The 16696-nt window shown below is 68.3% G+C and overlaps 7 protein-coding genes across 7 annotated transcripts; 3 read left to right on the forward strand and 4 right to left on the reverse strand.

Moving 5' to 3' along the window:
• The first annotated feature begins 40 nt into the window (after positions 1–40).
• On the forward strand, positions 41–4281 carry FA09DRAFT_329231 (hypothetical protein). The gene is made up of 3 exons (XM_025742088.1): positions 41–316; positions 702–1546; positions 1609–4281. Exons 1-3 carry the CDS (start codon positions 111–113, stop codon positions 4170–4172), a joined length of 3615 nt encoding a protein of 1204 aa, XP_025599006.1. The 5' UTR covers positions 41–110; the 3' UTR covers positions 4173–4281.
• On the reverse strand, positions 4142–6235 carry FA09DRAFT_329232 (hypothetical protein). Its single transcript, XM_025742089.1, has 5 exons — positions 5663–6235; positions 5057–5311; positions 4841–4978; positions 4512–4786; positions 4142–4403 (listed from the first exon to the last, which is right to left on the reverse strand). The coding sequence occupies exons 1-5, from the start codon at positions 6071–6073 to the stop codon at positions 4265–4267; spliced, it is 1218 nt and encodes a 405-aa protein (XP_025599007.1). The 5' UTR covers positions 6074–6235; the 3' UTR covers positions 4142–4264.
• A 132-nt stretch (positions 6236–6367) lies between these two features.
• On the forward strand, positions 6368–8398 carry FA09DRAFT_329233 (putative 3-deoxy-D-arabino-heptulosonate 7-phosphate synthase isoenzyme). Its single transcript, XM_025742090.1, has 3 exons — positions 6368–7096; positions 7755–8016; positions 8088–8398. The coding sequence occupies exons 1-3, from the start codon at positions 6386–6388 to the stop codon at positions 8354–8356; spliced, it is 1242 nt and encodes a 413-aa protein (XP_025599008.1). The 5' UTR covers positions 6368–6385; the 3' UTR covers positions 8357–8398.
• FA09DRAFT_359907 (hypothetical protein) lies at positions 8366–9474 on the reverse strand. The gene is made up of 2 exons (XM_025745178.1): positions 9038–9474; positions 8366–8986 (listed from the first exon to the last, which is right to left on the reverse strand). Exons 1-2 carry the CDS (start codon positions 9423–9425, stop codon positions 8814–8816), a joined length of 561 nt encoding a protein of 186 aa, XP_025599009.1. The 5' UTR covers positions 9426–9474; the 3' UTR covers positions 8366–8813.
• A 15-nt stretch (positions 9475–9489) lies between these two features.
• FA09DRAFT_329235 (hypothetical protein) lies at positions 9490–10027 on the reverse strand. Its single transcript, XM_025742091.1, has 2 exons — positions 9952–10027; positions 9490–9901 (listed from the first exon to the last, which is right to left on the reverse strand). The coding sequence occupies exon 2, from the start codon at positions 9842–9844 to the stop codon at positions 9623–9625; it is 222 nt and encodes a 73-aa protein (XP_025599010.1). The 5' UTR covers positions 9845–9901; positions 9952–10027; the 3' UTR covers positions 9490–9622.
• A 726-nt stretch (positions 10028–10753) lies between these two features.
• On the reverse strand, positions 10754–12857 carry FA09DRAFT_342997 (hypothetical protein). Its single transcript, XM_025744572.1, has 6 exons — positions 12662–12857; positions 12272–12602; positions 11807–12024; positions 11703–11732; positions 11549–11644; positions 10754–11496 (listed from the first exon to the last, which is right to left on the reverse strand). The coding sequence occupies exons 1-6, from the start codon at positions 12690–12692 to the stop codon at positions 10904–10906; spliced, it is 1299 nt and encodes a 432-aa protein (XP_025599011.1). The 5' UTR covers positions 12693–12857; the 3' UTR covers positions 10754–10903.
• Positions 12858–14396: 1539 nt separating this feature from the next.
• FA09DRAFT_329238 (putative delta(24)-sterol c-methyltransferase) lies at positions 14397–16648 on the forward strand (the record flags this gene model as incomplete). The annotated part of the gene is made up of 9 exons (XM_025742092.1): positions 14397–14584; positions 15189–15491; positions 15548–15693; positions 15753–16018; positions 16084–16102; positions 16158–16250; positions 16309–16351; positions 16413–16429; positions 16517–16648. Coding segments are annotated over 9 exons (1099 nt in total), but the record flags the coding sequence as incomplete, so codon positions are not given.
• Positions 16649–16696: the final 48 nt, after the last annotated feature.

A 16696-nucleotide genomic window follows, 5' to 3' on the forward strand; every position in this document is an offset into this window, starting at 1 on the left:
GCGTGGTGCCCTGCGCATGCCCCCTTCTTCTCGCCCACCACACCGCATCCTCCCCTCTGCCCCGCTCTGCTACCCGCCACCTGCCTCTCCGGTCGCGCACGCACCGCCCCATGCGCCCCTCGCAGCTGCTCCTGCGCCCGCTCCTGCGTGCCAGTCCGAGTCTGCCGCGTGCCCGCGCTGCCGCCGCCGCCCTGCGTCCCGCTCTCGCCGCCGCTGCTGCTGCGCCATCAGCCGCTTCTGCCGCTGCACTTGCCCATCGCGCAGTGTCGAGTCGCAGTGCTGCCGCTGCGGTGAAGCCGCGCGTCGCTAGTCCGAGGTGAGTCGCACGGCCTGGTGTGCGTGTGTGCGGCGAGTGGCGACGTGAAGCTGGCGCTGGATGCCGGCTCGCCTGCTTCTGTAGGAGGGGTCCGTGGCGAGAGCATCGAAGGTAGTCATTGCGCTAGCTGCGATGCGTGTGCCAGACAGCGTGCCAATGCTTTCGCTGGCAAGGCGACCCGCACAGCACCTGGTCTCCTGTCGCAAGGTGCTGCCGCCTCGGCATCTCTTGCGCCAGGCATCTTGTGCTGATGATCGTCTAGGGGCCGGGCATGCACGCCAGTGCGGCTGCTCTTGTAGCCCGCATTGCCACTGCGATACTGCTCTTCGCCAGGTGCACGCCGCTCCGCCACGTGTCGCGCTTCCCCTGCTGACTCCCGCTGCAGCATGCGTGACGCCTCGCTGCCATCGGGCGCCGGCTCTTCTCGCGGCCTCGCCTCCGAGGCCACCTCTCGCGAGGCAGCGTCGTCCAGCAGCGCCCACGAGCTGCTCGGTGCCTCTGCATTCTCGAGCACCCCCACTTCTGCGCTGCACCCGCTGCCGCCCGGCTTTGAGATGCGCGAAGGTGCCGCCGACCGACCGGCGTACGCCGTCTTCACGCAGCCGCTCGAGCGCTCGGGGCAGGATGACCGTGCCTACCGCCTCGTGCGGCTCGCCAACGGCCTCGAGGCGCTGCTCGTGCACGACGCCGCGACGGACAAGGCGAGCGCAGCGCTCGATGTGCGCGTCGGCCACCTGAGCGACCCGCTCGAGCTGCAGGGCCTGGCGCACTTCTGCGAGCACCTGCTCTTCATGGGCACGCAGAAGTACCCGCGGGAGAACGAGTACAGCGAGTTCCTGAGCAACCACTCGGGCAGCTCGAATGCGTACACGGGCATGGAGAACACCAACTACTTCTTCGACGTCGGGCACGCGCACCTCACGGGCGCCCTCGACCGCTTCTCGCAGTTCTTCCAGACGCCGCTCTTCGACGCCGGCTGCACGGAGCGCGAGATCCGCGCCGTCGACTCGGAGCACAAGAAGAACCTGCAGAGCGACGCCTGGCGCGCCTTCCAGCTCGAGAAGAGCCTCAGCCGCCCGGACCACCCGTACTCGCACTTTGGCACGGGCAACCTGCAGACGCTGTGGGAGGAGCCGAAGAGCAAGGGCCTCGATGTGCGCGACGAGCTGCTCAAGTTCCACGACCGCTACTACAGCGCCAACACGATGAAGCTCGTGGTGCTCGGCCGCGGTGAGTCCAGTGTTGCCACGCACTGCTGCAGCACACGCTCGTGCTCACGCTTCGTCCTGCAGAGTCGCTCGACGAGCTGACGGACCTGGTTGTCGACAAGTTCTCGGGCGTGCGCAACAAGGGCATCCCGGCGCCCTCGTTTCCCTCGTCGCCGCTCGGCGCCGAGCAGCTGCAGACGCAGGTCTTCTTCCGCAGCGTCAAGGACATCCGCCTGCTCGACGTGACGTTCCCGATTCCCGACCAGAGCCCGCACTTCCGCTCGAAGCCCGGCCAGTTCCTCTCGCACTTCATCGGGCACGAGGGTGCCGGCTCGGTGCTCTCGCACCTCAAGGCGCGCGGCTGGGCGAACCACCTCAGCGCCGGCGCCACCAACGGCGCCGACGGCTTCGAGTTCTTCAAGATCAGCATCGACCTGACGCAGGACGGCCTGGCCAACTACCAGGACGTCGTGGCGAGCATCTTCCGCTACATCGACCTGCTGCGTGCGTCGGACTTTCCCGAGTGGGCGTTCCGCGAGGTGCAGCAGCTGTGCGAGCTGGCGTTCCGCTTCAAGGAGAAGGCGCCGCCGTCGTCGTACGCCTCGGCCCTCTCGTCGCAGATGCAGCTGCCGTTCCCGCGCGAGTGGGTGCTGTCCGGCCCATACCTGACGCGCGACTTCAACGTCGAGCTCATCCGCGAGACGGCTGCGTGCCTGCGGCCCGAGAACTGCCGCATCGCCATCGCTGCGCAGACGCTGCCCAACGGCACCAAGGAGTGGGACGCTCGCGAGCGGTGGTACGGCACCGAGTACGCCCTCTCGCCGCTGCCGAGCCGCCTTTTGTCCGCCAGCCAGCCGGCTGCCGGCCAAGAAGACCTCGCGCTGCCGGCGCCGAACTCGTTCATTCCCAGCGACTTTGCCGTGCCCGATGCGGACCGCTTTGCGGCCGACGGCTACCGTGCGACGAAGCGGCCTGTCCTGCTGCGCAGCACGCCGCGCGGCCGGCTCTGGCACAAGCGCGACGACCAGTTCTTCATGCCCAAGGCCAACGTCTTTATGCTGCTGCGCAGTCCGCTGCTCGATGCGACGCCGAGCAATGCCGTCAAGTCGCGCCTCATCGTCGAGCTCGTCAAGGACGCGCTGACCGAGTACTCGTACGACGCCGAGCTTGCGGGCCTTGGCTACAACATCGAGTCGCAGGCCGACGGCATCGGCCTCTCCGTCGACGGCTACAACGACAAGCTGGCCGTGCTCTGCCGCTACATCCTCGAGGAGCTGGCGGCGTTCAAGGTGAACGCGCAGCGCTTCGGCCTCATCAAGGACCAGGTGCGCCGCGGCTACGAGAACTTCCGCCTCGAGGCGCCGTACCAGCACGCCAACTACTACGCCACGTACCTGCTCGTCGAGCGCATGTGGACGGCCGAGGAGAAGCTGCGCGAGCTCGATGCCCTCACGGCCGAGGACGTGCAGCGCTTCCTGCCCGACCTGCTCGGCCGCCTGCACGTCGAGATGCTCGTGCACGGCAACCTGCAGCCGGCGCAGGCCGTCGAGCTCGCCGAGCTGGCCGAGAGCACGCTGCGACACGCGCCGCTGTCGCCGGCCGAGCTGCTCTCGCACCGCTCGCTCGTGCTGCCGCGCGGCTCGAGCCATGCGTGGCAGATCGACGTGTCGAATGCCGACAACGTCAACTCGAGCATCGAGTACTACTGCCAGGTCGGCGACCCCTCCGACATCCGGCAGCGCGCCACGCTGGCGCTGCTGGCGCAGATTGCGCAGGAGCCGTGCTTCGACCAGCTGCGCACCAAGGAGCAGCTGGGCTACCTCGTCTTCAGCAGCGTGCGCAAGAGCATCGGCTCGATGGGCTTCCGCATCCTCGTGCAGTCCGAGCGCGACGCCGCATACGTCGAGTCGCGCATCGATGCCTTCCTCGACACGTTCAAGGCGCAGCTCGAGGGCATGACGGACGCCGAGTTTGCGGCGCAGCGCGACAGTCTGGCGCACAAGAAGCTCGAGGTGCCCAAGAATCTGTACGAGGAGTCGAGCCGCTTCTGGTTCCACATCCACAGCGGCTACTACGACTTCCTGCAGCGCGACGTCGACGTCGCGGCACTGCGGCAGCTCGAGCGCAAGGACGTCGTGGCGATGTTCAACGAGCACATCCACCAGTCCAGCAGCACGCGGGCCAAGCTCACCGTGCACATGCGCAGCAAGGTCAAGCCGGTGCGCTTCAGCCGCGCTGCCGCCGAGGAGCTGCGCGCCGCCAGCGCAAAGCTCAACGTGCCGACCTCCGACGAGGAGTACGCGGCGCTGCAGGCGCAGCAGCCGAGCGTCGAGACGGTCAAGGAGGCCACGCGAGCGGCACTCACTCGTCTCGAGACGTCGCCCGAGACGACGCAGCAGCTGCTCACGGCCATCGACGAGCTCGCTGCGAAGCACCCGCTGCAGGAAGAAGAGGGCGACGTGGTGCCGGCTGACGCAACGGCTGGCGTCACGCTCATCGAGGACCCTGTCGCCTTCAAGGCCTCGCTGCAGCCGTCGCGCGCTGCTCAGCCTGTGCGGCCCTGGGCTGCCTACGAGGCCGAGCCGCAGGGCGAGGAGCGTGGCTACGGCGCCGCTGCAGCCGACGCCCGGCAGCTGGCGAAGATCTGACCTGGTTCTCGAGATACACCCTAATATTACGTCGTGCGATAGCAGCGTGTGTGTGCGGCGTAGCGCAGCAGGTGTGCGGCAATAGCGCCGAGTTAAATAAGAGCGCCGAGCTGGCCGCCGGCGATGAGAGCCGCGAGGAAGACGGCGAGACTGCGCAGCTGAGTGTGGGCGCCGCCGAGAAGGGCAGGCACGACGGCAGCAGAGGTGGTGACGAGCACGGGTCCCGGGCACTGGCGAGAAAGGGTCAGCGGCTGAGCTGCGAGGGTGCAGGACGCTGCGACGCACCAGACCCTGCAGCGAGAGGTGTCAGCGTCAGATGCGAGCTCATTGAGGCACGTGAGACGCACCGTAGCTCCCCATCCGAGGCCGAACAGCGTCGCGCCTCCGATCAGACGCACGTTCATCACATCGGTGCGCGTCGGAATGCGCCACTTTGGCACGGCGAGGTGGATGCTGGGCTGCGAGTGCTTCATGCGCGGCGCCACCTGTGTGAAGAAGCCGAACGACGCGGGCAGGATGCCGCCGAGCGCCACGAAGGCCAGCGAGGGATCCCACGTGCCCTGCGAGAAGGCTTGAGGCGAGAGCGAGAGGAAGCCGAGCACCTTGGATGGCCGCTAGAGAGCACGTGTGAGCACAGCTGGCAGTGTGACGTCGGCAAGATGACGCACCAGCATGCCGGTCAAGCCGAGGCCAAAGGCAAAGTGCAGGCCGATGGTGAACGCCGAGATGCGAGCGGCGTGCGAGTGGCGCTGTGCACGCTCATCGGCTGTGCGCGTCTGGCGAGATGCAGCAGCGCTCTCAGCCGCCTGAAGTCGTCGAGAGGGGCGAAGTCAGTAGCACGACAAGCAGACAAGCAGGCCAGGCGCCGCCGCATCGGCACTCACTGCGAGCATGCGTGGAACGATGAGCCAGTAGACCACTGCCGGCGCCTGCAGCAGCAGCACGGCCCAGAGTTCGGGACGCGGCGCACGAGTCGACAGATGCTTCAGCACGGCTGCTGCAGGCGCTGCAGCGCTGCCGTGCAGGTGCAGATGAGTCGCGACGGCCACGCCGAAGAAGGTGGCAGTGGCGGCCAGACTGCGAACGCTCAGACGCGAGAGGCCGGAGAGGAAGTGGCCCGAGGTGCAGCCGTTGCCGAGCTGTGCAGCCCGCGTGTCAGTGTCTCGTCCTGCGCTGTAGCTGTTCGCGCTGAGCCTGCAAGGCGCAGCTCCTTCGCCGAGCGATCATCCGGGCCTACTAGCGCCTCGGACGATGTTCTGAGCTCGCTCTGGCCTCGCACCGCGCTGCTGTCCCTGCGTTTGCCCAACGAGCGAGGCTGGTGGAGCTGCAGCGATGCCAGCGCTGCTTGCGCTGCTTGCCACGCATGCTGGCTCACGACACGCCTCGTCGTGCTTCAGTACATCATGCTCCATCGCATCTCGCTAGCCTGCGGCTTCTCAGTCCTTCCTCGCCAGGGTTCCTCGCCATCGCCGCCACGTACGACTACTCACACGAGTGCCGAGACCGATGAGGGCCCCCTGCAGCGCCAGCAGTGCGACGCTCGCAGGCGCAGCGGGTGCAGCGTCCAGCAGCGGCACGCCCAGCGCAGCCTGCAGCGGGCGCTGCACGACACCGAGCACTGCGCCGCCAGTGAGAATGCCGGCGGTGAAGAGGCTGGCCGTCTGGCGTGCGGTGCGCTCGCTGAGCGATGCCGCGGCGGCGTCGGCCGGCTGCTGCTGTGACAGAGGCGAGGATCTTCCACGACGCGCCAGCTGGGCGACGGCACTGTGCAGGAAGCCGCTGATGCCGAGCGGCGAGCCGAGCTGCAGGGCACAGGCGTGCACGGCCGACGCCAGCATGAGGCCGCCGAGCAGCGCGTGCCACGGCGTCGCGGCCGGGAAGCGGGCGACGAGCGCGTCCATGCTGCAGCGAATAAGGATGCGGTGGAGGAGGTGGTGGTGGAGCGGAGCGACGGACCGGCAGCGCTCAGGCTCGTGTCTGCGTGCGCATCGGTAGCCGCGGCCGTGCGGGCGTCGTCGTCGAGAAAGAGGAAGTGGCCGCGGCAATGCGGATGCGAGATGGTGTGCTTGGCTGGCGTGGAGAGCGCGCTCCCACGCGCGGCGGCACGGCATTCGGGCCGGGCTGCACGTGCAGGTGCATTTGCGCCGGCAAAGCGCTTCTTCTCAGCTCGCCGGCGACCCCGCATCCTGCCTCGCACCCACCACCACCCCGCCATGACGTCCTCGCCGCACGCCCACGTCGCCCTGCGCGACGCCCTCTCCGAGCTCGACGACCGGCGCATCCGGCGCATCAAGCCGCTGCTGCCGCCGCAGCTGCTCGTCGAGGAGTACCCGCTCACGCTCGGCGCCGCGCAGACCGTCGTGCTGGCGCGCACCGCCGCCGACGCCATCGTGCACGGCACCGACGACCGGCTGCTCGTCATCGTCGGGCCGTGCAGCGTGCACGACGTGCGCGCCGGCCTCGAGTATGCGCGCCTGCTGCGTGCCTACGCCGACCGCGCCAGCGCCGACCTGCTCATCATCATGCGCGTCTACTTCGAGAAGCCGCGCACCACCGTCGGCTGGAAGGGCCTCATCAACGACCCTAACCTCGACGGCAGCTTCGCCATCAACAAGGGCCTGCGCCTCGCGCGCGGCCTGCTGCTCGAGCTCGCCAACATGGGCCTGCCCGCCGGCACCGAGTTCCTCGACACCATCAGCCCGCAGTACACGGCCGACCTCATCGCCTGGGGCGCCATCGGCGCGCGCACGACGGAGAGCCAGGTGCACCGCGAGCTGGCCAGCGGCCTGAGCATGCCCATCGGCTTCAAGAACGGCACCGACGGCTCCATCAGCGTCGCCGTCGACGCCATCAAGAGCAGCTCCAGCCCGCATTGCTTCCTCTCCGTCACGAAGCAGGGCCTCAGCGCCATCGTCGAGACCGAGGTGAGTGCGTCGCGCGGCGGCGATTTCGATGTGCGAGATTGTATGCTGGAGCTGCAGCAGCGAGGGCAGAGCTGCAGCAGCGAGGGCAGAGCGGCAGCAGCGAGCTGTCGGGCAGAGGTGCAGCAGCGAGCTGTCGGGCAGAGGTGCAGCGGCGAGGACACAGATAGAGCTGCAGCAGTGAGGGCACTGGCAGAGGTGCAGTCACGAGCTGGCGGATCGAGGTGCAGCAGCGAAGACACAGGCAGAGCTGCAGCAGCGAGGGCAACGACGAGCTGAAGCAGGAAGGAAGACAGGCGGGGACGCATCAGCGAGGACGTCGGCAGGGTGGCAGCAGGACAGAAGACGGGCAGAGACGCAGAAGCAGATTCACTGTCAGAGCTGCAGCAGCTCCGAGGAGAGGCAGAGCTGCAGCAGCGAAGAGGCACGCGAAGCTGCAGCGCCGAGTGCGCAGACGGAGCCGCAAGTGCGAGGCAATACGTATGCGAGCAGCAGAGCGTCGCCAGCAGGACGAGCTCTTCCTCTAGTGCCGCTCGTGCGAGGGCATCATCAGCAGCGAGCTCGCTCCTGCCGCTACGCCGTGCTCTCGCAGCTCTTCTCGCGTACGACCTGCAGAGCTCGACTAAGCCTTTCGCTCTCGTGCTGACGCTGCTTCGCCCAGGGCAACGACGCCTGCCACGTCATCCTTCGCGGCGCCAACTCGGGCCCGAACTACTCGCCCGAGCACGTCGCCAGCACGACGGCTGCGCTGCGCGCCGCCAAGCTGCCCGAGCGCATCATGGTCGACTGCAGCCACGGCAACAGCCTGAAGAAGCACGAGAACCAGATGAAGGTCGTCGACTCGCTGCAGGCGCAGCTGAGCGACGGCACCGAGGCGAGCTGGGCCATCGTGGGCGCCATGATCGAGAGCAACCTGGTCGAGGGTGAGTTCGACGTCGCGACGCGCTGCGCTGCGCACGCACAGCTCATCGACATCCTCTCTCTCCCTTCGCAGGCAAGCAAGCCATCCCCGACAGCGGCCCATCGACGCTCACGTACGGCCAGTCGGTGACGGACGCCTGCATCAACTGGGCCACGACAGAAGCGGCGCTCGAGAAGCTGCGTGCGGGCGTGCGTGCGCGCCGCGAGAAGGCGCCGCGCCTCGGTGCGCTGCCGAACCGCGCCACGGCGGCGGCAGCGCCCGGGCCCAACGACGCCTTCCTTGCGCCGAAGAGCAAGGGCGGCTTCAACGACGACGTGCTGCTGACGCTCGGCAAGGCGTGAGTTGCCGCTAATGTATGAGTTCATTGAGTGCTGTGCACGGATACAGAGATAGTTGAGTAGCGCGGCTATGGGGCGGGACGTGGGCGTGGCCGTCGAGCTTGAAGGAAGATGTGTAAGTGGCTAGGCAAAGAATGTGGATCGCCGCTACTTATAGCGTGAGCTGGCGTCGGATGGCGTGCGTGGGCGTGGGCGTGGGCGTGGGCGAGGGAAGGATGGCGAGAAGACGTGGGACGTTCGGGAGGACTCTACCAGAGGATGTTGCGCCACGATGCGCGCGCAGGCGCCGCGGCGGCAGGCGCCTGCTCCTCCTCGGGCTCCTCCTCCTCGAGCTCCTCCAGGCGCTTCTCCTCGCGCTTCTCCATGCGCGTAATCTTGCGGCGAGCGCTGGCGAGGCTCGTCTCGAGGTTCTCGATGGTGCGCTTCTGGGCGAGCGTCTCGTGCACCATCTGCTCGTGGCTCACCACGACGGCGTTGACCATGCGCGCCAGCCGCTCGTGGCCCTCCTTGTCCACGGCGTTGCCGTACGCGCCAATGACCGCATCCTGAGCCGCAGCTCCCGTCCTGAGTTTCTGCAGCGCAATGCCGACGTCTGCCAGCATGTGGCCGCCCTCAGGCTGCGCTGCAGCCGCGCTGTGAGAGGTGTCAGCATCAGGCCAAGCTGCCGCTCCAGCTCTTACTCACGCTTGATGATGGATGTTGTTGCCGGCAATGTGGGCTCTCGGCATCGCAAAGAAGAATGGCTGCGCCGGGCGGCGCACGTAGGGAGCAGCGCGGCGTTCGGCGCCGTGGGTGTTGGGAGCAGCAGCGCGGGGCATGGCGGCGTGGGCTGGAGTCTGGGAAGAGAGCGTGTGTGTGCGTGTGTGCGTGTGTGTGTGTGTGGTGTGTGTGTGTGTGGGTGTGTTTCCGGCCGGAGAGAGGAGAGAGAGGAAGAGAAGAGTGGGAGATGGGGGAGGGAAGGAGGGAAGGAGGGAAGTGGCGGCGCGGCTGCCGCCTTGTGCTGGCTGCCCTGCGGACGGCCGCGGCGCGGAAGGCCACGGCGGACGGCCAGCTCAGCTCGCCTCTCCCGCATGACGGACAGCCGCGGGCGGTGCTGATGAGGGAGCAAGACGGAACTGCCCAGATCCTGAGCGCTGGAGCTGCTGAGCGGCGGCTGCTGGCATGCGTCGCCGGGCACGCTCAATTTAGATAGCGAAGCGGCGCGCGAAGGCGGTGTATGAGGCGCCTGATCAGGCTCGAGGCGAGCCGACTAGACTGACTCTCGCATGCCTATGCGGGCGGAGGGTGCGTTGCCACACCATGCGGCATGCTCATGCAGAGCGCAGCACTCGACTCGAGTGCAGCATGCGGCTTGCTCTTTGCCCGCGCCGGTAGACCAACGGCGTCGGAGTCTACAGTAGCGGCAGCCCGGAGCGGCAGCCCCAGATGCAGGAGGCGGAGAAGCCCAATCGGGCGAGTTGACGTGAGAACGCAATCTGAAGCAGGCGACATGGCGCGGAGCAGAAGCAGAAGCAGCTCGTGCTGCTTCCGCGCGCGCTCGGGCGCAGTCTGAGAGTCAGCGTCCGAGTCGAGCGCCTTGAACGCGTGCCGGCACGCACTAAGACTCAAGCGCCACTGCTCAGCTTCGCTGTTCCGTCTTGCTCCCTCGTCCGGCGCTGCGGTCGCGCCATCACGCGCTCTCTCTGGCTTGCCAGGCAGAGGTGGTGTTGCGCCGCGCGAGCGGTGAGCGAGAGCAAGAGCGCGCGCGCGCCAGAGGTTGCCCGCCCACGCCTGATCAAGCTCGACGCGATGCCCGATTGAGGTTCGCGATTGGGCGCGTCCCCCGACGCGCGGCCGCCGCCGCCGCGCGCGCGCAGACCCCTCCGAGCCCCTTCTTGCTCTTGCTCACCGCTCGCCGCGCGGCGCATCACCACTTCTGCCTGCCGCGCCCGTGCTGCCTCTGCCGTCTGGCCGCACGCCTCACGGTCATCAGCGCAGCGCTGCAAACGCTGACGTGTCCTCTACAGCAGCGGCTCCGCTGCCGAGCAACATGCCGGCACCTCCCTGCCTGTTTCCACTCCTCCACCCTCTCCTTCGCCCGGCGCCGCACCGCTCCTCTCCATCTTCTTGATCCCTCTCCCTCCTCCGCCCAACGGAATCTTCCTCTCCTTCTTCCACTTTGCCATCCTCTCCTTCGCCAAGTGAGTTCACCACCTCTCAGCCTTCTTAATCGCGCCGCTCACGCCCGGCCAGCACCATCCCGTCGCTTTTCGCGACCGTCAAGACGGCCAGACCTCGCTGTCCCGTGACTGAGGCTGCGGCTTCATCGGCGTCACGCCCTCAAGCCCAAGGCTGCGCCACTCTCCTCATCATCATACCCCATCACGCTACGCGGAATACAGATCCCGTCCAAGAGAAGAAAGAAAGAGAGCGCGTGCGCGTGTGTGACTGAGAGAGCGAGCAGGAAGCGGTGGTATTGCGAGCCGTTAGTGAGCGTGAAATACGTGAGAGTCGTGAGGATGGAGGGCGAGCGAGCGAGGCGACGGGCGAGGTGAAGAGCAGAGCGACGAGCTAGTCGCTGTCGCGCCGCTGCCCAGGCACCCAGCGCTCGGTGAGCTCGAGCGCCTGCACCACACCGCCGAGCAGCCGTGAGGCCGTGGGGCCGAGCAGGCCTCGCTTCTGCAGCTGTGCCTGCGTGTCGTCGGCGACGCCGCCGTCGGGGCCTTCGACTCGTGCAGCTCGCCGCCGCTCGCGCCGCTTGATGCGCCTGCGCTCTCGCTGTGCTGCACGCCGAGCTGCAGCACTGCGCCCGGCGCCGCCGTCCTCGTCCGAGTCCTCGGTCTCCTCGGGCGCGACGCCAAAGTCGCTGCTGTGCGCGGCCTCGGCGTGCTCGTCGGCGTCACTGCCGCTGCTGGCCTCGCTCTCGCTCTGCGGCAGTGGCACGCTGCTCGCTGCTGCTGCCGCGTCGGCCGTGCCTGTCGACTCGTCTGGCGCCTTCATCGCCGAGTCGATGGCCATGGGTATTGACAGCGTCACGCGCGCGAGCTGCAGCGTGAGGCGCAGGCGCCCAAAGACGTCAAAGTACGAGAGCTGGCGCAGCGAGTGCTGGATCTCGTACAGCCGGATGAGCTCGAAGCGGATGATGGAGAGGTACTTCTTGCCCGCTGCGAGAGGCGTGTCAGCGGCGGAAGCACGCGGCGAAGCATCGCGACGCACCGAGCATCATGTGGCGCAGGCGCTTGAACGCTCCCTCGATCGAGTCGACTGCCTCTTCGCCCAAGTTCAGGCCTGGGTTGCCCTCGTTCATCGCGTCTAGCAGGGGCCCGTCAGCTGTGTACGCCGCAGGAGAGTGCTCAACGCGGATACGCACTGACGAGCACGCGGATCATCTCAAAGTCGCCTGGCGAGGGCCAGCACGTCAGCGACAGGAGGCCGACTCTGCGTTCGGAGCTTGCGCCCTTGCGCCTCACTCACCGTCGAGAAACTCGCAGAAGACGCTGTACAGCACGCCGTTCAGCGTCTCGTCGCCGCCCGCCATGGCGTCGCCCATGCCGCCGCTGCCCATGGCCTGTGCAAAGTCGGCGCGACCCGAGACGTCGTACATGCGTCGCGACGAGGGCGAAGAGAGCGTCTGGTACGCCAGCGAGACGCGCTGAAAGGCGGGAATGCACGCCGGATACGACGGAAACTTGCTGTGCCGCGTGCAGCGTCAGCGACGTGTGCAGGCGTCCAGAGCGTGCAGCAGCTCTCGAGGCAGTGCGCTTTCGCACGACTGGAAAGAGAGAGGCCCAGCAGCACAGCGCCAGTATGACAGTCTGAGTGCAGCAGAGGCTGCTGGCCTGGCTGTCTGCCCTGCGTGTGCTTCCGAGATGCGCATGCCTGTTCGTCCTCTGCACAGCACACGCCTCGGCATGCCTGCGGACCACGCAGCGCACTCACTCGGGATGACACACACGACTGCGCGCCAGGAAGCCGCGCCGGATCTCGTCTGCCTTTGCCTTGCGCGACACGCCCAGCACCTTGTACAGGTCCTCCTCCTGCACGATGGCGTCGACGATCTGCACCTTGGCCAGCTCGGCGGGCGTCCAGGCGCCGGGCGGCACGGGCGCAGCGTCGCCGGGTGCCGCAGCGACGGAGGCGTAGGCCGGCGGCGGCGAGCGCGGCGGCGCCGTGGGGTCGCTGCGCGGGCCCTGCTTGAGCGGCCGGCGCTTGACGCGCGTGTTGGCCGGCGTGGCATCGGGCGTGGCCGAGGTGCTGGGCGCGCCCGTGGCTGCAGGAGCGGCGTGTCAGCGGCGAGATGCTGCGCACACGAGCGTGCAGGCGGCGCACCGTAGTTGTACAGGCTGGAGGCGACGAACATGGCGGCCACTGCGGCTGGGCGCCGGGCGAGTGCTGCCGTCTAGGCAGGCTGCTGTGGGGCACGTGCGGCGCGCTGCTGGCGGTGCGGCGCCGATCGAGGAGAGCGTGCAGCGCCGGAGCTCGCAGCGCAGTGCTGGCGCACACGTGTAGCGCGCGTGGCAGTGGCAGCAGTGGCGAGCGAGGGTGCTGGCAGGAGAGAGGAGCGAGAGGTTGGGAAGGAAGCCCTGCGCCGTCGCAGGCCCGGACGCACGCCAAGGGGCTGCGCTGCAGCTCGGCGCGCCGGCCGTGCCGCCGCTGCCGCTCCGCTCCCAGCGCCCGCTCCGCACGCCACCCGCGGCGGCGGCGGCGGCTGCCCCTTGACGCTGCCTCTCTCCGCCGCCGTCACGCATGCGCTGCATCTTCACGCAGCAGACACACCTAGCCGCAGCAGCAGCACACAGAGGCTCTCGCTACGGCGGCGGCCGCTGCCGCTGCTCCAGTCCGGCATCGACAGCGTCGTGTCCGCCGTTGAGCGACGCGCGAGCAAGAGGGCGCCCCAGCGGCAGCAGCAGGAGGCGCAGGTGTGAAATCGAATGTCGCCGCCACGCCGCGGCGCGTCAGCGTGTTGCTTGCGCCGCTGCAGCTGAAAGCGCCAGGCGCTGCTCGCCCCGCACAGCACGCCGGCGCTGCGGTCATGAAGCTCTCGAGCAGCGCAGGCGACGGCGACGTCCACTGCAGGCTGCGTCTGAGCTCTGAGGCGTGTGGCACAGTGGACGAGAGGCTCTTCGGCGAGGTGCGATGTCGTGCGAGGTGAAGCAGCTGCTTGCCGGATGCCGCTGTCGCGCACGACGCTCGACGCCTCCGAGCGCCGGCGAGATCCTGCACGGCTGCTTGCTGCCTGCGCCTGGCCAAGCAAAGACTCGGCGCTCACAGCGTGCTTCTGCGTCTGATCCTCACATCTCAGTCTGACGAGTGCGAGCACCTTGATGCTCTGGGCTCTGCTGCGCGTTCCGTGCTGGCTGAGAGAGACCGGTCCGGCGGCAGTGCTTGCCGCACCCTGCGCGCTGCTGCTGGACCCGTGCGTCGCTGTCTCCGCTCCTCGGCGGCGGCGGCGGCGGTGCTCGTGCTGCGCTCTGCCGCTGGCTGCCGTGCTGCGCCTCTCCTGCACGCCGCACGCCGCACGCCGCCGAGCTGCACCTCGGACCCGCGGAGGCGCCGAGCTCGCAAGTTTGGGCGCGGCTCTCGCAGATCCTCCGCTGCCGCGTCGTGCGCAAAACAGCTGACGCGCCGTCTCGTCGAGCAGACAAGACGTTCCCGCCGCCGCACCTCGATGGCCACAGATGCAGGCGCAGCAGCAGCAGCCGGCGCAGCAGGCAGGTGCCGCACGCTGTGCCATCGAGCAGCTGGCAGGGGTCGCGAGGGGCGCCGCCGAGCCGAGCCGGGAGAAGCAGCCGGCGGAGAGCGGGTGCGGGTGGCCTGCCGCGGTGCGGCGGGCGGTGCGGTGCAGCGTCTGTGCCTCGCTGCGCCGCGCGCCGCCGCGCGGGTGCAGCTGCAGGGGCGCGCCCGGACACAGCTCAGCTGCCCGCACCGCCCGACGACGTTCCACGGCACGCACCGCGGCGCGAGGCGACGCGCCGCGAGATCTTCTCGCGCGCGCCGCCGCCGCCCGGCGCACCTGCTGCGCTTCCACCACCTCCATCCCCTCTTGCCGCACACACGCATACACCATGGCACCCTCCGCCACCGCGTCCAACGGCACCGGCAGCAGCGCGCTCGCCAAGAGCGGCAGCAAGCCCGGCCAGCGCAACCTCGAGGGCATCAGCAACTACACCAAGTTCTGGCAGAAGGACGCCAAGGACGACTCGAGCACCGACATGGACAACCGCCTCGACCAGTACACCAGCGTCGTCAACGGTGCGTGCGGCTGCGCAGCTCGGGGGTGCGGCACGGCAGCGGCGGCGAGGGCGTGGCCGGGCAGCGGCCAAGCAGGCTCGGCAGCGCGGCGCAGCGAGCAAGCGTGCTGGCAGCAGTGGCGCACGGCCGGCCGATGCGCGCTGTGGCCCGGCCAGTGCGCTGCTGGACCTGTCCGGACGCTGCGGAGAGGTCGCCAGCGCTCTGCTCTTCGCTCTGCTGTGCTCTACGCTTTGCTCTGCGCCTACAGCTGCGCATACAGCTGCTCCATGGTCACAGGCACTGCTGCCTGGCTCGTCGATGACTTCGCTGGCTTGCGCGCTAGAATGCGGTAGTCGCCTTGACTGCGCCTAGCCGTCTGCCTCGGCGATGCGCTTTCTTCCGCATGCTGGGCACACTGGCCTGCGCCGCCGTTCTAGTCAGCGTTGAGACGTGTTGGAGGCGCGAAGAAGCGCTTTGCCGATGCCGCACTGGCGGTACGCTGCAGTGCACAGTCCTCAGCGCCGCGCACTCGTGCGAGCAGCAAGCTGTGGGCGGTCGCGTCGCGCTGCTTTGCCACGCGCTGTGCATGCTCGAGGCACAGTCCCGCTGACCTCGCCGCCCTCAGGCTACTACGACGGCGCGACGGACCTGTACGAGTACGGCTGGGGCCAGAACTTCCACTTTGCGCGCTACTACCCGGGCGAGGCCTTCTACCAGGCCATCGCACGCCACGAGCACTACCTCGCATTTGCCATGCACCTCAAGCCCGGCATGCGCGTGCTCGACGTCGGCTGCGGCGTCGGCGGCCCGGCCCGCGAGATTGCGCGCTTCGCCGGCGTCGAGATCGTCGGCCTCAACAACAACGCCTACCAGGTGGAGCGTGCCAACAAGTACACGCGCAAGGCGGGCCTCGAGAACCAGGTGTCGTGTGAGTGGCTCGCACGTGGCTGCCGGCGCGACCCGCGCTCTGACGCCGCCCGGCAGTCGTCAAGGGCGACTTCATGAAGCTGAAGGAGCAGTTCGGCGAGGGCTCGTTCGATGCCGTCTACGCCATCGAGGCCACGTGCCACGCGCCGTCGTGGGAGGGCATCTACGGCGAGATCTTCCGCGTGCTCAAGCCCGGCGGCTACGTGAGTGCAGCTGGGGTGTCGTGGCCCGTGCTGCTGCGCTGACGAGCGTGCGCTCGCAGTTCGGCCTGTACGAGTGGTGCATGACGGACGACTGGGACCCCTCGAACGCCGACCACAAGCGCATTGCGCACGGCATCGAGGTCGGCGACGGCATTCCGGAGATGCGCAGCATCAAGGCCTGCCGCACGGCTCTCGAGACTGTCGGCTTCGAGATCGAGCAGGACAAGGACCTGGCAGATGTCGGCGACAAGATCCCATGGTACTACCCGCTCGCCGGTGACCTGCGCGCCTGCCAGACCGTCTGGGATGTCGCCATGTGCTGGCGGTGAGCAGCGGCGAGCAAGTGCGCTCCTGGCCGCCTCGACTGACTTTTCTTTGCTCCGCGCACAGCATGACGCGCTTCGGCGAGGTACGTCGGGCAGGCCCGCACCCACGCTTGCGCGCGCTCACACGGCCTCCTGCAGTTCACCACCCAGACTGCCGTCTCGATCCTCGAGCGCATCGGCCTCGTGCCGAAGGGCACGCACGACGTTGGCGCGAGCCTTGTTGTCGCCTCGGTGCGTGCGCCGAAGGCTGTCGGAGCGGAAGTCGCGCTGACATCGGCTCCTTCTCCAGCGCGCGCTCGTCGAGGGCGGCAAGAAGAAGCTGTTCACGCCCAGTGAGTCGCTCGCGCCTCTGCTGCCTTGCACTGCCTTGCTCATCGTTCTGCTCGCTCCCAGTGATGCTCTTCGTCAGCGTGAGTCGGCGTCGCAGATCGCTCGAGCTTGCCGACAGCGCCGCTGCCCACTGAGGCGCCTCCTCGCTGACGCATCCGATCACGCAGCGCAAGCCGGAGAAGAAGGACTAAGCACCAGCAAGCTCTGCTCGCTTGCGAGACTGCGGCATCTGCGAGACGTGCTCGGGCTCGCTCGTCATGCTCTCGGCCTCACCTCGCCGTCTCGCGGCGCATCTTCTCTCTTGGACGCGCGCGCTCCGTGTGCGCCTGTACATATGCTCCGTCTCT

Source organism: Tilletiopsis washingtonensis, assembly GCF_003144115.1.
Source record: "Tilletiopsis washingtonensis strain MCA 4186 unplaced genomic scaffold FA09scaffold_8, whole genome shotgun sequence".
Classification (NCBI taxonomy): domain Eukaryota; kingdom Fungi; phylum Basidiomycota; class Exobasidiomycetes; order Entylomatales; genus Tilletiopsis; species Tilletiopsis washingtonensis.

Excerpts from the sequence above, each read along its gene's own strand:
- FA09DRAFT_329232 (XM_025742089.1), bottom strand. The coding sequence starts at position 6,073 with ATGGACGCGCTCGTCGCCCGCTTCCCGGCCGCGACGCCGTGGCACGCG. Across the intron at positions 5,312-5,662 it reads TCATCGGTCTCGGCACTCGT|CTCGGCAACGGCTGCACCTC; the intron begins GTGAGTAGTCGT and ends CGGGCTGCACAG. Across the intron at positions 4,787-4,840 it reads TCGGCTTGACCGGCATGCTG|CGGCCATCCAAGGTGCTCGG; the intron begins GTGCGTCATCTT and ends CGTGCTCTCTAG.
- FA09DRAFT_359907 (XM_025745178.1), bottom strand. The coding sequence starts at position 9,425 with ATGCGGGAGAGGCGAGCTGAGCTGGCCGTCCGCCGTGGCCTTCCGCGC. Across the intron at positions 8,987-9,037 it reads AACAACATCCATCATCAAGC|CGCGGCTGCAGCGCAGCCTG; the intron begins GTGAGTAAGAGC and ends CACCTCTCACAG.
- FA09DRAFT_329231 (XM_025742088.1), top strand. The coding sequence starts at position 111 with ATGCGCCCCTCGCAGCTGCTCCTGCGCCCGCTCCTGCGTGCCAGTCCG. Across the intron at positions 317-701 it reads CCGCGCGTCGCTAGTCCGAG|CATGCGTGACGCCTCGCTGC; the intron begins GTGAGTCGCACG and ends CTCCCGCTGCAG. Across the intron at positions 1,547-1,608 it reads GCTCGTGGTGCTCGGCCGCG|AGTCGCTCGACGAGCTGACG; the intron begins GTGAGTCCAGTG and ends TTCGTCCTGCAG.
- FA09DRAFT_329235 (XM_025742091.1), bottom strand. The coding sequence starts at position 9,844 with ATGTCGCCTGCTTCAGATTGCGTTCTCACGTCAACTCGCCCGATTGGG.
- FA09DRAFT_329233 (XM_025742090.1), top strand. The coding sequence starts at position 6,386 with ATGACGTCCTCGCCGCACGCCCACGTCGCCCTGCGCGACGCCCTCTCC. Across the intron at positions 7,097-7,754 it reads GCGCCATCGTCGAGACCGAG|GGCAACGACGCCTGCCACGT; the intron begins GTGAGTGCGTCG and ends TGCTTCGCCCAG. Across the intron at positions 8,017-8,087 it reads CGAGAGCAACCTGGTCGAGG|GCAAGCAAGCCATCCCCGAC; the intron begins GTGAGTTCGACG and ends CTCCCTTCGCAG.
- FA09DRAFT_342997 (XM_025744572.1), bottom strand. The coding sequence starts at position 12,692 with ATGTTCGTCGCCTCCAGCCTGTACAACTACG. Across the intron at positions 11,645-11,702 it reads GATGATCCGCGTGCTCGTCA|ACGCGATGAACGAGGGCAAC; the intron begins GTGCGTATCCGC and ends GGCCCCTGCTAG. Across the intron at positions 11,497-11,548 it reads CCTGCGCCACATGATGCTCG|CGGGCAAGAAGTACCTCTCC; the intron begins GTGCGTCGCGAT and ends CGCCTCTCGCAG.